At 41.7% G+C, this 15,823-nt stretch overlaps 1 protein-coding gene across 1 annotated transcript; it reads left to right on the top strand.

Moving 5' to 3' along the window:
* The first annotated feature begins 922 nt into the window (after window positions 1-922).
* Window positions 923-3,623, top strand: fam43a (family with sequence similarity 43 member A). The gene is made up of 2 exons (XM_005920974.3): window positions 923-1,024; window positions 1,143-3,623. Coding segments are annotated over exons 1-2 (1,071 nt in total). The 5' UTR covers window positions 923-1,023; the 3' UTR covers window positions 2,213-3,623.
* The last annotated feature ends 12,200 nt before the right edge of the window (window positions 3,624-15,823 follow it).

Here is a 15,823-nt window from a genome sequence, read left to right as displayed (position 1 = left end):
TAAAAGGATTTAAGTTTACTGCCAAAAAATGATTGCACTTCATAACAGAAATGTGCTAACTGGCTTGAAATAGATTGAAACTGTTATGAGATTGCTTCAGGGAGCAGACATGACACCGTCTTTTAGGTTTCGCCATCACTTTGTATTATGCCATTGACTGAGGTGAGCAGATGAAAGAAGAAGAAGAGCAAAAATGTCAGTGTGTATTTGTGCTATGTTTTACAAAATAGCAACATACATGAATAAAAGTAAAACATAAATCTCCTTCCATACAACAAAAAACAAATCGCACTTCCGAACAGAGCCAAAAGGGGGCAGCATGTAACAGACGTTTTAAAGAGACTTGATGTGACTCAAACTAACCTGGACCTGACAAATCCTAAACGCCGCTGTCCTCTATGAGACTGTTAATTATGGGTTAATCCATCAATTTAAACATACATTGCAAACAAATTCAAAAGTTGAGGAACAGGTTTTTTCAGAAGAATTCCAGAAGAAAAAAAAAACAAGTCACGGGACAATAAATAATATGCGGATTTGTTTCTTTCCATTCAGTTGACATTTTATAACAGAACAATGTATTTATATCTTCACTTTACATTCATATATTCCTCCAGGAATATAGTTTCCAGGAATGCTTTTCACTCTTCTTTAATGCAAAAATGAAGCTGTAGTTTATACTAACAGACGACTCTTAAACCGAGTCTTATAGAGCTCTGTTATTAAATGTTGCATAATTGTTGAGTATAACTTAGATATCTATAGATGTTTGCGCTTATTCATAATCATTCGTGTTTTAGCACAAGAAACCAAGAAACCACGAGAAAAGAAGAACAGTTTACACTAACAGGAACTGTATCTTTTCACTTGGTTCAGTCCCCCCCTACAGTCATGCTGAAATGGTTTGTCCTTGCATATAAACTGTGAATCTCGTGCTGTCACAGCAGATTGTACTCAGCACTACAATGACATGAAACGGGAATGCTGCGATGGACAGGAGCACTTCAGAGGATGGACAGATGAAGTACGGTGTCTTTGCGTTTAGTTCACGTAGAGTAGCTCACACATGAGCTGACAGGCAGTAGAACGCTTCTAGGATTTAGTAGTAATTAAAAAAAAAGTTGTTCTCCTTTCTCTCTCAGTGCTGCTGTTGACTGGAAACAGCAGTAAGATGCTGCCTTGGAAGAAGAATAAGTTCGACCTGATTGAGGAAGACAAGCAGTCCAAGCAGAAGGGCTATGCGGTGAGTCTCAACTACTCGGCGCTCACCTCCTTCGCCAAGTCCTGCCCCGAGAGCGCACTCAACAGGGTGGGCAGCATGTTCAAGTCAAAGAGGAAAAAGCTGAAGATCACCAGCGAAGATCCCACGTACACGGTGCTTTACCTGGGGAACGCTACCACAATCCAGTCCAAAGGAGACGGCTGCACGGACGTAGCGGTGAGCAAGATCTGGGGCAAAAGCGAGATGGGCAAGAACGGCACTAAGATGAGGCTGACCATCAGCTCCCAGGGCATCCGCATGGTGCATGTGGATGACAAGGCCAGGAGACCGGGACACTTGTACTTGCTTCACCGGATAACCTACTGCGTCGCGGACCCGCGGCTACCCAAGATTTTCGCTTGGATTTACAGGCACGAGATGAAGCATAAGGCCGTAATGCTGCGCTGCCACGCAGTGCTGGTGTCCAAGCCGGAGAAGGCAAAAGCCATGGCGCTGCTGCTGTACCAGACCTCGGCAACAGCCCTGGCTGAGTTTAAAAGACTAAAACGGAGGGACGATGCCAGGCACCAGCAGCAGCAGCTCATAGGGGAACAAACCATCCCCTTGGTGCCTCTCAGGAAGCTGCTGAACGGACAGTGCTACTACAAACCCCCGGTGGAGCGCAGCCGGAGTGCACCAAAATTGGGCTCTATCACGGAGGACTTGGTGGGGGAGGAAGAGGAGGAGAAAGCAATGCACTTTGAGTGTGAGGACATTCTGGACACGGACAATGATTGTGTTGCCAATGGCAAACAAGAGTTGACTCAAATTATTAATGACTTGGGAGAGATGAGCATAGGAAACGACGTGCAGACGCTGAAAGCTGACCTCAGAGTCACCAGACTCCTCTCTGGTGAGAGCACAGGGAGCGAATCCTCCATAGAAAGCAACCAGGAGCCGCCACCACTAATCAATGGCTTTGATGAGGTAAAGGTGCAAGAAACTGCCTAAAAAACTTTGAGCATTTCTGGGCACCTGTAGCGCACCTTTCTGTTGAGCCACGATGTCTCCTTGAGAAACAGTTACAAAGTGCTTGTTTGACATGTGCCACTGAGACTAATAATTGAGAAGACATAAACGTAATTTGGGGGCAAAACAGACAGACAGTTAGGCTACTGAACTAAGTTAAAAGATTGTGTAAACAAAGAAAAAAAAAGGCATACCCATTTGAGAGACAACTTTAATGGCAAATTCCCAGCGCGCCTCAGGGCGCACGGCACTAATTCAATCTCTTTTGTTTAAAGAGGATTTGCTGTAGCATCGAGCTTGTTTACTTGACGTTTTTTTTCCTCACTTGAAAATGTCATGTTTCTTCTGTAACATTCTCCAATCATCAAGATCCAGAAGCTCCCAAACATTCCTTAAAAAGCATTTACAAAAGCAGATTTGTTTTCCATCAGGCTTCCTTTACAATCCCCATTAGGGCGCCTGCTCGTCACCTTTTTATTTCTGCAATGTTGCGACTTCATTGAAGTATTATTCTGACTACCATGTACATACGTTTGCTGGTATGTTGTCTGAAACATAAGTGTCTTATCTTTGCTGTGCAAAAGAAAAAAATACCTTTTATGTATTAAGATGTAAAGTAAGATGTTTTAAGTATAAATATGTTATTTTTTAAAATATAAATATATATGTGGTTTGTTATGTGAAATTCAAAGAATTAGCAATAAAAAAAGGAATTAAATGAATGTTTTATGTGAATTAATGCTGAAATACAAGTAGGACATCTTTTCTTTCAGCACTGTCTGATATGAGCGGGTTTACCTTGGGAGGCTCAAAATGAGATCAGATTTGCACTGCTGAATAAAAGTCACATGGAGGCTTAAAAAGCACAACCCTAAACTTCCTATCAATATTATCTGTTACCACCAAGCTATTGGTGTGACTGTAAATGGGTATTTCATTTAATAGCCTTGAATTGATCTTTATCCCCGACCACCACCACCTTTTTTTTTTTTTCCCAAATTGCTTTCAGGCTGTTGAAGTTATTTAGTTAAGCTACTGAAGGCCCATTCATTGTAGCTGGCCTCAGGGAAGGCAGGCCACACATACAGACGTCACCGGTAGCACAAGCTGTGAGAACATCACATGGCAGAAGTAGCACCAGAAGTTCTTCAGCAGCATATTCTAGCTGGTATTTACTTTTACATCAGTTTGCTTTTATTGAGCGACAACAGATAGAATTCAGAGCATTACAGATCTATATGCTGCAATATGTGACGGGTATATAGACTCATGCGTTTGAGTCACCCGGTTCATTTCATTCATATTTGCTCAGCTCACTAAACTCAGATAATCTACATTGTTCCTTTGGTGTGTTGCTAAAGTGTCACCTAAATAAAAGTGTGACTGATAAAAAGATGGAGTCGCATCTTTTTCTTAAAGGCACAGCACTCAGCCTAACATGTAACACTCACAGAAGCAAAGACACAAAATCACTTGATGTGATCTGTGGTCAGCGAAGGATATGACTGGGCCAGCAGCTCTAAATGTGGAAGATGTGTTACTAAATATCACCGTCACTTTCATTTTAGAGACAGCAGCAGGCTCACGCTGATGCCACACAGCTCTTCCCAGTGTTAGCCAGATCGGCATATAAACTCAGAAGCACAGATACTGATGCACGGATGCCATCGGTATTGAGGGCCTGCATGTGAGGGTGAACACTCTAGTCCCATGGAGCATGCTCTGGAGGAACAGCTCTCCATTCTCACTAATGACACTGGTACTGTTAGCGAATACAAACGGGACAGAGTGAGACACGAGGAGCAAAAACCCAAGCTCTCCGTGGTATAGAGGTGGTCGATTGTCATATGGACAGATAGGAACATACAGATGAAAAACAAATAAAAGGAAGAAAGAGAGAACTGCTTCGTGTATTTCCGTCAGTGGTTGGTGAGTCATAAAACAAGCTTTCCAGTGTCTCATTATAAATTGATGTGCTTTCAGGGGACACAAATACACACACACTAAATTGAGACTGTGGGTGCTTTATTTGTGGTCTGTGAAACGGTGAAATAGGAACAGAGTACAGAAACCCATATAGTTAGTTTCTCTTCCTCATGCAATCTGATGGGCTGCTTGCACCAGCTGCACTCTCATGGAAATCACCTGTTACTCTGCAAAGACACAATGACATCATGTGCCCAGCGTCATGTAATTAGAGAAGACGCAGCGCTGTGACCACAGAAACACACGAGACGGAGCAAAAGGCCATTTGTCTGACGCTCCTGCCTTTTGCAGCTGCTTAGTCTGCTTATGGATGTCTTGATGTTTCTCTCTGACCTACATTCTCACACAACCATTCTTGTGTTCCATCTCTCTTATAGCAGTTGTGCTCCCCGAATCTCCCAGGTTACCTGGAAATCAGCCACTTGTGAAGCCAGCCCTTCCGCACAATTAAAGGCTTGAGAGTCTTTGTTCACAGCAAGAGGTTGTAGGACACGTTTCACACTGCCAAGGGAGAAAGCTGAGCTTCTGATTGTTTAGAGGAGAGCTAGCAAAAAAGTCTTCTTCATGTTCACTTGCTACATTTTTCCTTTGAACAAGCACTCAGGTGTTTGACCTACTAACTATTATTATTATTATCGTTATTATGAGGATGCAGGGTCTCAGTAGATTAATGGCTGCTGTTCTTTTCACACGTTACAATATGCAAACATGTATATTGTAATGTGCAGATTTTATTATAATAGTATAAACAGAAGAAAATGGAGGCATGGACTGATGTTCTTTTTTGGACAGATGATTATAATAATTGAAATGTCATTACTCTGTCTCAGGCAGTTAAAGACAGTTTAACATAACTATCTGAATTCACTGATTTATTTTTGTTTAACCAAGAATTAATAGCGGGGAGGTTAACGCATTTGCCTAACAAGGAAAGGAGGACATATAAATCTCTTTGGGAATGCACCAGGGATAAAACAAATCTTGAACAAATCAAATGTGTAGAGCTACCTGCTGCGTTGACCCTGTGTGAATAACAGAGCAGCCGAAATTAGCTGCCTTCTAATCAGAAAGTAGAGATAGAGCACCTCTCTTGAATCCTGGGTGTCCTCAAGATAAGCAGCATGAACCTGACATGCCCTTCGATAGTGGGGGAAGCAGGATTCTCAGAGGAAACCAGCACAAGCAGATAGAGACCATGCAAACATACAGCCTGCCTGCAGTCAATCCCCAAACTCTCTGTGGAGGACCAGTGTTAACCACTCATATCTGCAACCAAAATGACCAAAAAAAAGAGCCTTTTTAAGGCTGCAGCCTGCAATCATTATCTCAGTAAGTGTAATAGGATACTGGAATATTAGTTACAAATACCCCAAAAGTAATCAAATTGTTTGATTTGAATGGTGAATGGTACAAAATAGAAAAACATCCCATTTATTATCACACAAAACAAAGAAAGTTAAATTATTAGAAGTACAAGGTCATTGTAATTTAAATAATTCCAATAATCTAAATAGTTTTTTTTGTCAATCAACTGTTTGAATAATAGACTTATCAACAATTTATTGTCTGAAGTATTCATCTTATTTACTCAAGTGAAATCAGATTTCCTCATTATAATATCAGTTTTTTGCAAGTCTGCATCAGAGTATAATTTGAGTAAAAGTATGAAACAATTAACAGATGATTTTTAGTATAAAAGACAAGAATGCATCCCACAAGAGGGAACCTTACATGTGTTATATTACTGTAAATTATACACAGTTTATACTATTATTATCACTGATGTGAAGCTGTGGAGCTATTCGTAGCTATACTATGCATTGTTAGGTGGTTTAATCTTATTTTATAAACCCGGATTTAGTTTTGTGCATAAAGTAAATGCAATGCCATGTAGCGCAGTGAAAAGCACATCATTATTTCTAACAACAGAACCACAAAATAGCACAAAACTTCCAAATATCTGACTAAAGTTGTTTTCCAGCACTGCATCCAGAAGTGACTCACAGGGTTCAGTGGGTGCATGACATGTATTGCTCTCTGCAGCGGTAGAGTCAGCACATGAAAGCCCTTCATCAAAATTGATCACTCTATAATTTACTGGGATAATGCAGTGCGTGTATAATATAATTTAATGTTTACACCTTTACCCCCAGCTACTCGCAGACAAATAATAAATGGACCTGGCAGTTTGGGTCTGCATTGAAACACACACAGAAGAGCAGAGCTTCCCAATTATCTGCTATTTGAATGGCACCGCAGGCCATCCCTGTACCAGATCACCACCGATGCCAGACCGCCACACGGCTTAATTTTGAACCACGCTACAAAATCCATTCATCTATAATGCATGAGAAGAGCTGGGAAAGCATCAGCGCTGTTAGATAGTGGGCCTGGATCTGATTACACCAACGGCGTGAGAGACGTCAGACGGGTTGAATCAGAGCGCAGAGCCATGCTGACCTTTGCTTGCTGGTGGAAACACATCAACGACATCTCAAGTTTTTGCGGCAGGGAGGAACATGAGCCGTCGTGCCCACAGCTCATTTTTAGCTGTTGCATGTAGACTGTATCTAAGAACTGCAGGCAAGAGACAGGGATCTGGATGCATGAGATTACTATTTGTAGTACAAGGGTGTATAATTATCACACTCTTCAATTACAGCAACCACTACTGAAGGTCAGGATGAGCACAACATAAAATTAGGTGCAGTGGGCACTGAGGCAGAGTTGTGGCAAACTTTGTTGGTCTGTTTTTGGACAACATGATGTGTTTTGACCGCCGTATTTACAGGTAGACAATGTCAGATAGAGTCATTGTCCAATTGCATCCATGGCATGTGCAGGATGATGGCTGAGTGTGTTAGAAAGGTAGACACAGATAGACAACAACAGAGAAAGAAATCTACTGTCATGATAGTGTCATATCTCATTAGTTTGACTCTGATAGCAACCCCCCAGGAGCTGTTTAGATGTGTGTGCCTATGCATGCAAGTTAACCCAGTGAGTTAGCACTTTTTGGTCTTTGCCCAATTTACAAATGCTTTATGTTTTGACTTAGTGTAGAAGGGACAAAGACAGATATGCTTTAATAAATATTTGAGAACCTGGATGCATTATAGTGTGTTTGGATTATATAGCCCAAGATGAAGCACTTACACTAAAGCTCATCCAGCTGCAGATAACAGCTGATCTCAAAATCATTCCACATCAGCTGAATGCTCAGCAAAATATGCAAATATCCGATTATCTGAGATTAACTTGACAGCTGTGCTGTTTAAGATCCTTTAGCCTACCTACAGTTACTGTCTCGGCAAGCTGCTTTGCAACCCACGTCCACTGCAGCTCCTCCTTTACACGCTGTCTGACTTGATTGTAGTCTTAAATAGCTGCTCTGTTCTGCACAGGGGTCTTGCTGCTTTTCTCCCCAGCTTAAACTTGTTAGATATTCATGTGCAAATTACCAAATCAAACCCATACAAGCGTCACAAATGGAAAGAATCTTCTTTTGACTGAAGTCAATGACTGAACTTAGAGTTTAGTGCAAACCAGAGGCTCCAAGCCAATACTTTGGCTTATATGTCCAATAAATCCAGCTTGCAGGCAGAAAGGGCATTTGAGGATGGCGGGAATCTTGGTGTGGGTATTGTTGTCATATTTGTGAAACACTGTGTAGGAATGGTGATCTCAGTTGTATAGTTGGATACTTGGTGGTAAACACTGTTTGCACGGGAGAAAAGATTTTGCGTGACTCATTTATTTCTCTGAGAAACGATCTTAACCGCTCCATCCTTTGCTCACCACATACACTGCTGCAGGTACTATTATTTCATCTGCACCCTGTCATTCAGCCTCAGATAAGATTCCAGCTTACAGTTTCCTCTGTGAATTGTACATGCTCAGTGTCTCGCATGACACTTCCCAGTTGGTCTCCATACAGTCTGATCATGTAATGACCCGTGTCTGTATCTATGCACCGAGCCCCAGGAGGCCTTGAAACTCTAGATCTCGCAGTGTCCCATTCAGCCACCGCTGCTCTTGTTTTCCACTTGCTCCAACACAAAGGCTCTGCCCCTGGAGAGCCATAGATTTCAGCAGGGTTATTTTGGTCTTTCCGTTCACAGGGAGGAAATGGAATAATAACAGAGGACAGGGAGAAAAAAAATCACGGGGTGACCCTCAGACAGGCGCGCTGTCAGAGCAGAAAATCAGAATCCAGTATGAGATTTGTGAGTGTTTTGGGTGTTTTAATGAGATACACATCAGTGTGGTTTGTGTGGAGGGAGGTACATCTACCCCCCCACTGAACTCTTGCTTTCCTCTTCTTTTATGTTCACTGAACAAAGAGGATGGTGAGTAGGTTTTGCAAAACTTTATTCACCAGATACTGCAGACGATTTTTCAGGTCTCTCCAAATATGAGGAAACTATGGTGAAATCCACATGGGTAGTTTTCCTGTTTCAGATCCAAGCAGGAAACAGGTGCAGTGTCCAAAATATCAGTTCTCAGGCTTTGTCCCATAGGACGCACATGTGTTTTTGTGTGGATGCATGCACCTGTGAGTTTTTCAGCTTTTATCTGCTGACAGGAACTCTTCAGGCACCAGTGCCATATCAGTGGAAGACAGTGCATAAATGTATTTATATGTTTCATGCTCACCTCAAAGCGTAAAGGTCTGAGCCCTAGCTGGATATTTATGAATACCTGTTATCTCAAAACCTGACATTTCATTATGAAAGCTCCAGCCCCCTTTGTGCTGAGGTGTTCGTGCTTTAAGCTGCACATAAATGATTCTAAAAAGTCTCCCTGTCGGAATAACCAGTAGATGGGATTTATTTGTAATTATTGATGCAATCCATTGAGTTTAAAAAATTATTCTAATATCATTATCTTCAGATTAAATTAGCTAGTTCTTGCTAATGCTAATAAAATCCAGTTACACATCTTGGGGTAATTAAGCCCAGAGGCGTAATTTCCAGGGGGGGTTAGGGGGGTCATGACCCCCCAATAATCCGACCCAACCAAAATAACCCCCCCAATAAAATTATGAATTATCTTGCATAAATAGGCTGTTGATTTTCTTTACTCATTTCAGGTTTTACCAGCAAAATAGTTGCATGTTTAATCATCTGGGAATTACCCAGATTTGTTTATTTATTTAGACAGAGATCTTGACCCCCCCAATGTTCAGCACAAAGTTACGCTGATGATCAAGCCCCTGACAAATACAATAACAGCATCTTTTTACAAAGCAGTGTTGCAGATTGTTGTCCAGATCCACGGAGTTCTGCTATCCACCATGAGGAACCAAAGGATCTGCTGGAGCATCTTTGTTCATGATACCACAGGACACACCTCTGGTCCTGTGCGAAGGATTAGAGCTGTTTTAAAAGTACAGTGGCAACAGGCAGGTAGTTTCAGTGTCATGGTTAGCCCGTATAGTTACTCATGTTTTGTAATCTGATCATTCAAAACTGATTACATGTGATCTGCAAATACCCATCACCACTAATAGATCCTGAGCTCTGTGTTTAGATCAATTCTTTGCAGTGCATTGTGTTAAGGCATGCTGCCACCAGGTATCGACAGGCAAGGGCTGTCAGATTGGATCATTGCCTCTTCATTTGACATCCAAAAGGATCCTATAGACAGCTCAAAGCTGATCAATACACAGCCTGGGCGTGCTCACAGGTCTAATGGGTTTATTGTCTGTCAAGATAAAGGTGTCATAAACAAAGGACCTGATGCATAGGGGTAATATATGCATACTCAATTTACATCACTGACTATAGACAAAATATTAGAAACACTTTCACTTTTTGGCATCATATAGTAAACTGTCATCATTAGTATCAATCTTGAGACCGGGGGAAGGAACGCCTTGCTCACAAGCACATTCCAAGTAACTGCCTTTCACCTACATGCATCAGTTTGATGCCACAAGTTTATGGGGTTGAGTCCGTTTGTAATCACTAACCTCTTCACCCCATTCCCATGATCAGAAGGTCAGAAGATACCTCATAAAGAGAGCGTCATTAAGTATCTCTGCTGTGGGCACACTGCCCAAACCATGTGTCTGCAAGAAGGAAGTGCAGAAAACTGAGTCTTTTGTTCACAGAAACTCCAGCAATGAGTCTCTGTTGTCACTTTGACTAGAAACCAGTCACATGAGAAACTGGGACTAGTGTAGAGGGCCACATCATTAAGTTGAGCTCTCCAAAATAGTCCCAGTTTCTCTTTGAGCATCTTGAGTATATTAATTGCCCAGGCCTGGCTTAATATCGCACTGAAATAAAAACAAGTCGAATGCAACACAAAGCCACAAAACGGTCAGGTGATATTGTAAACTGTGCTGTGCTGGTTTGTAAAGGCTGATGTCAGAATGTCACACGGATTTTGGACTTCACATATCGAGCCATCAGAAAAGCGCTCATTGCTGTAATTGACTCATAGTCTGCTTTCCTTGGTGGCAGGAAATTGACTGAGAGTGTGGGTGTAGCTTTCCTAGTAATATTATCATTTCACCTGTTAACCAGAATAAACAGCTTAGCAAAGACAAAATGAAGTGTTTGCAAACTGCGTAGTTCTTTGAGAGATGTGAGCAGACTGGTAGGGTGAAGGCTGCGTGCCTTCACTTTCTCTCTCCCTGCAGGGCTTGGACCATGCTTGACAGTGATGTGGCATGTGAAACTGTAAACAGACACAACCCTACAAACCTGATGATGCAACCTGGCAGCTCTGTCAGTAAAATTCGCTGTTTGTGGTTCACAGTTTCTATTGATTGATTTCTTCAATGTAATGTCAACTACAACTAATTTAACTTTTCTATTTATTTTTCATAATTAAAAGCTCATTAGAAAAGAGTGATGTCAGATTATGTGGTTCATATCACACGGATACAGCCATTAGCACTGCTTTCCAGGGACTACTTGTTACAAATAACTCATACTGTGTACATGACCCCTACAGCGAGGGGATGTAGTAGCTATGCTGAGCTGTGGGGGGCATTTTCTGGCATAGTTTGAAACCATCTGTCCCACCAGTCTCTTTCAGGCTGACAAATAATGCCCAGATCCATCGGATAAGAGATGCCACTAAATGGAAGTGACAAAATGTGTATGAAATCCATGTGAATCATATGGTATGGTGTTTGAAGTCTCAAGATCTCTACTAAAACTAACATCTTTGGGAGATTATGTATGCTTATTGCTCTCCACCATCATCAAAACACCAGTGTGCTTACTTATGTACTTATAGCTGGTTTATTTTTTTGCACAGCTATTATTATAAATAGGAAGGAAACAAAAATAAAGAGCCATCATATGAACTCATACATTTTATATATTGTTTAGATTCTAGTTCAGAAGACTCCATTGCTACTCATTCTTCTAGCAGGTAAAAGAAACCTCGTTTTGAGTCAGCAGCAGTCCTTTGCTGCATCACGGCACATCAGCAGTGTGGACATATTCCTAACCAACCACGTGTGGTTAGCCGTTCAAGATTTAGCCAGATGGCAGCTCATCTCTTCCAAGCCTCTTAAAACCTCTTAAGACAGCCCATGAGCTGCAGGAAACAGCAGAGCAACCTTTCTGGACTTCGATGGCTAGACGGTAATCTCACCACCCCCTCCCTACAACGCTGTCTCCATGGAATTAGCATGTCGTCAGGTCTCACGAGCCACACACAGTCTAGGAAACGCACAGTGCCCTTGCCTGTTGCTATGTCCAGTTTGTCACTTGGCTTGGCCAGCCTGAAGGTAAACCTTAAAGCCGCAGTACGTGAATGTGAGCTTTCACTTGGGTATGTTGCCAGTAAATGCAAATTTTACGGTTTTTTATAACTACAGTTTCAGTATTACTGTTGAAACACTGAAGGGCAGCCAGGGTTGTAATTCATCATCCCATGAATACGTTTTTTCTTCATTTTATCATCTGTTGTAGCTGCCAAGAACACAAAACTCCATCACTTCCTCTTCATCAGGGGATTTTTCAGGTGAAAGAGCAACCTCACATTGTGTGCTTAGACCAGCAAGTTTTCTTTCTGAAAAGGTTGAACTTTGTCTTTTATTAACTGGTAGAAGAGAGCAGATTTTCACTTTATAACTATTAGACAACCAGCGCATACCATTATAGGGTGTCAATTTATCTGTGGGCTCATTTAAAATGCTTGTTGTTCTCTACAGTTTATCATTCAAAGGCTTTTATTGTGTGCCAAAAAATTCACGCGGCAGAAAATGTACTGCTATTATAGCACAGAATAAAATGTACTATGTTTAGCTGGTGCCACACCCAGATGAAGATTAAAAGGATAATTGTGTCCTAGGACAAAAACACAGCCTGACTGAAGGATGCAAACATGCAAACCAGACAAGCAAGCCGGGAAAAAAATGTAGGTGGCTTAAAGCTGGCTAGAAAGACAAGTCAGTCTCCGTTGAGTCACCCGTGCACATTTTTATAGTTTAAACTTTGCATGGCTACTGAATGGCATCAGGAACTGGACCTCTCTGCTCTGTTCGAGGTCCAGGTGCATATTTATTTTGGAGTACACTGAATGCAGCTATGCATAACGCAACTGCTGTTTGGTTAACTGCACACTGATGGCCTGAGGATAAAAACTCCTCTTGAGCCTCTCTGGCTGGGATGGGACGGGTCCTTCAAAATCTGAGTTGCTCTAGTCCAGCATCTCTTGACGTAAATGTCCTGTAGGGAAGGGAGAACAGTCCTGCAGCAGCGTTCTGCCATACAGATCACTCTCTGAATAGCTTTTTTTTATCCTTGACACAGCTGTTTCCATACCAGGATGTGATGTTCTGTGTGAGGATGCTCTCCACAGCGCCTGTATAGAAAGTCCTGAGGATCACTGGAGAGACCCTGAACTTCCTCAGTTGTCGTAGGTGCTACAGGCACTTTACACTCCTGCTAAGTATGTTAAAGCACTCATTAAGCTGAAAGGCTTTTCAAACCCTTGGGTAACATTTCAACATTTTATGCACAGGATCTAACACACCTTAAACACATACAAAGTAATGAGATTATTCAGATTTCAGAAACTGTCAAGTGTGTGTGTTTGCTTAAGAAACGTTGTGTAAAGCACATTTATGCAAAAGTATGATAACAAACAAGCCAGTGGCATTCTTGCAGTGACCTTTGCCCTTCCTGTGGCATTCCTGTCTTGTTTTTGTGTCGGCTTCTGCAGATGAATCATCCTTCTCTCGATCACGAAGGTCAACGAGAAATTCTAACTGTTGATCTCGGGCTATAGGCCTGTTCGGGCAAACAATAGGAAACATCTCCGGGTGCTGTTTGATCCCGGCCTGTCGTGTTTTGACGGCGACAGCCATATTTATGTCGCCAGTCCTGCTCGCTGCCCTCCGGGTTATCAGTGTGGAATAACTGGCTTCCTACGGTTGCCTAAGTGAATGCGCAGAAATAATTTCCTTGGCATGTGATCAGCTATGAAATTTGCAATATTCTTTTCTTTTTCTCTCTGTGTGTGTGTGTGTGCATAACCTCCCATTCGGCAATTTCTTGATGCTCAAGAGCTTACTTGCAGAAGGAGGTGACAGCTGTTTGAAAAATGAGATGCAGACTTTGACAAAATGAGTTCTGAATAAAAGAAAGGAGAAATTATTGAAGTGATCAGCTGTTGTGGTTTTTGTGTGTGTAGAAAATACAAGTATCAAAACAGTTATTTACCACTTCTTGTGTTTACCTTCCTTCTTTGTGACTCTTTTTCCCCCACTTGTTATCCATCGGCACAACAGCCTTTTTTTCCCTGTTGTCTCTCTGATTGTGTCCTCTTCAATTCTATTTGCTCTCCATGTTCTTTGTTTATCATTCTGTGCCTGAGATCCTGTGTTTTGTATGGCAGTCAACAACAACACCCTATGTGTTTGTGTGTTTTTCCAGGTTTCCATACAGGATGATAAAGAGAGAGTGGCAGCTTAGCTGTTTCAGAGAGCAAGCCTTCGTCATTTCCTTCCCGTTTCCTTCATTTCTTTCTCTGGTCTCCTGCTGCAAACTGCCCCCTCCTTCCTCCACCTGGAAATGCGCACACACACACACACACAAAGAATTTGAGATGCTGCACAAACAAGCTCATACAATCCTTTTCTCCACACATATGCAAATGCTTTTTGAACATAAACAAAAGCACACAAACACAATGCAGGTGCATGAATTCCACAGAAACAGCTGTAAGCACCCTCTAATCCATCCCTGCAGCGGCGATCTACATATACAGCAGATTAATATTTGTAGATACACCTCGACATGCAAATACAATATATAGCACATTTTAAGCGGTTTGTTTTGGGTTTATATTTGTGTCTTTAGTTTCAAAACAGTGCTCGGGCAAACTGCACTAAATATTCAAACTGTTTTAGAATCACATTACACAGAACTTTTGATTTACGTAAGCATTCTGTGCATTTATGTGTCATTAATCATTTTACAAGTGAGATCACTGAGTTTGCAAAGCTGAGTCAGCGTATATTTAGTAATGGCAAAAAACCCTGCAGACTTTCAGGTAGAGCGGGTTATAAAAGCTGGTCAGAATGGAGGCTCCTCTGTGATAGCTTAGCAATAATAAATGAATGTGAGTAAGTGCCCCCTGTTGTGACGCTGCTAAGCAAAGTGCCACTGAACAATAACAAGAACTGTCCTCTGCGGATGGATTACATACGACCGCTTTTGTTGTTTCAGGGACAAGTTTATGTAGCAGCAGCGCTCAGTGGGAAAGATCAGCAGAACGTCAGACAACCAGTTTGCTTAACTCACGTACAGCTTTAGACGTGGGAAAGCAGAGAAACTGCGGTGCGCTGAACTGGATAGAGAGGATAAGCACATTGCTCTGTAATCTCTGAGCTCGTGAAAATGAAATTGACAGGTACCATTGTTTGCTCTAATAAGCAAATGGTGCTAACTGCATGTGACAGGAATGCTCCCAGTCAGGATTCTTGTGATTAAATAGGATTGTAGTTCTCTGTGTGTGGGTACATGTGAAAGTATGCCACAGTGCAGTTTTTGGTGTTCGTCTTTGTGTAAAACAAGATAGTAAAAAAGACAGAATTTTACTGTTGCATGCTATGAGACCTAGTTTATGCATGTATGTTTATATATATAATTATATATATAGCACCAAATATTAGAGTAAGTTTGTTATTGTTCATAGGTCACCCCGGGACACGTCTTACCCGTCCTATTCCAGGCCAAACTAAGAGGGGCGGGGTTAATACAGCCCCTACTCTGTCCCATTTTTGCGTATTTCTGGTGTTTTTCAAAAAATTCCCACTGAGATCTTTAGATAGTTTTCTTTGAATTTTTCTCAAATCTTGTTGCGATCTGTCTGCAGAAGAGTCACATGCCTCCACCCACCTGTCCACCTCAAAACAGACTGGAATGCAAAGTAACTCATATCTGGCCTCTTTGAAGAATTTGGCTTTCCTCCAGTTGCCAGGGAGAAAGAAAGATGAAAGATCAAATAAATGAGATATATGTTTGAATGGAGAACAAAAGAGAGCAAAAGGTACAACAGAAACTGAAGGTGGTGAGAACGCAAGAGGTAAGCAGGGAAGTCAGGACTAGGGATGGGTATCATTTAGGTTTTATC

Source organism: Haplochromis burtoni, unplaced genomic scaffold, assembly GCF_018398535.1.
Source record: "Haplochromis burtoni strain Fernald_Lab_line unplaced genomic scaffold, NCSU_Asbu1 Contig_5, whole genome shotgun sequence".
NCBI classification, from domain to species: domain Eukaryota; kingdom Metazoa; phylum Chordata; class Actinopteri; order Cichliformes; family Cichlidae; genus Haplochromis; species Haplochromis burtoni.
This window is presented reverse-complemented; position numbering and strand designations above follow the sequence as displayed.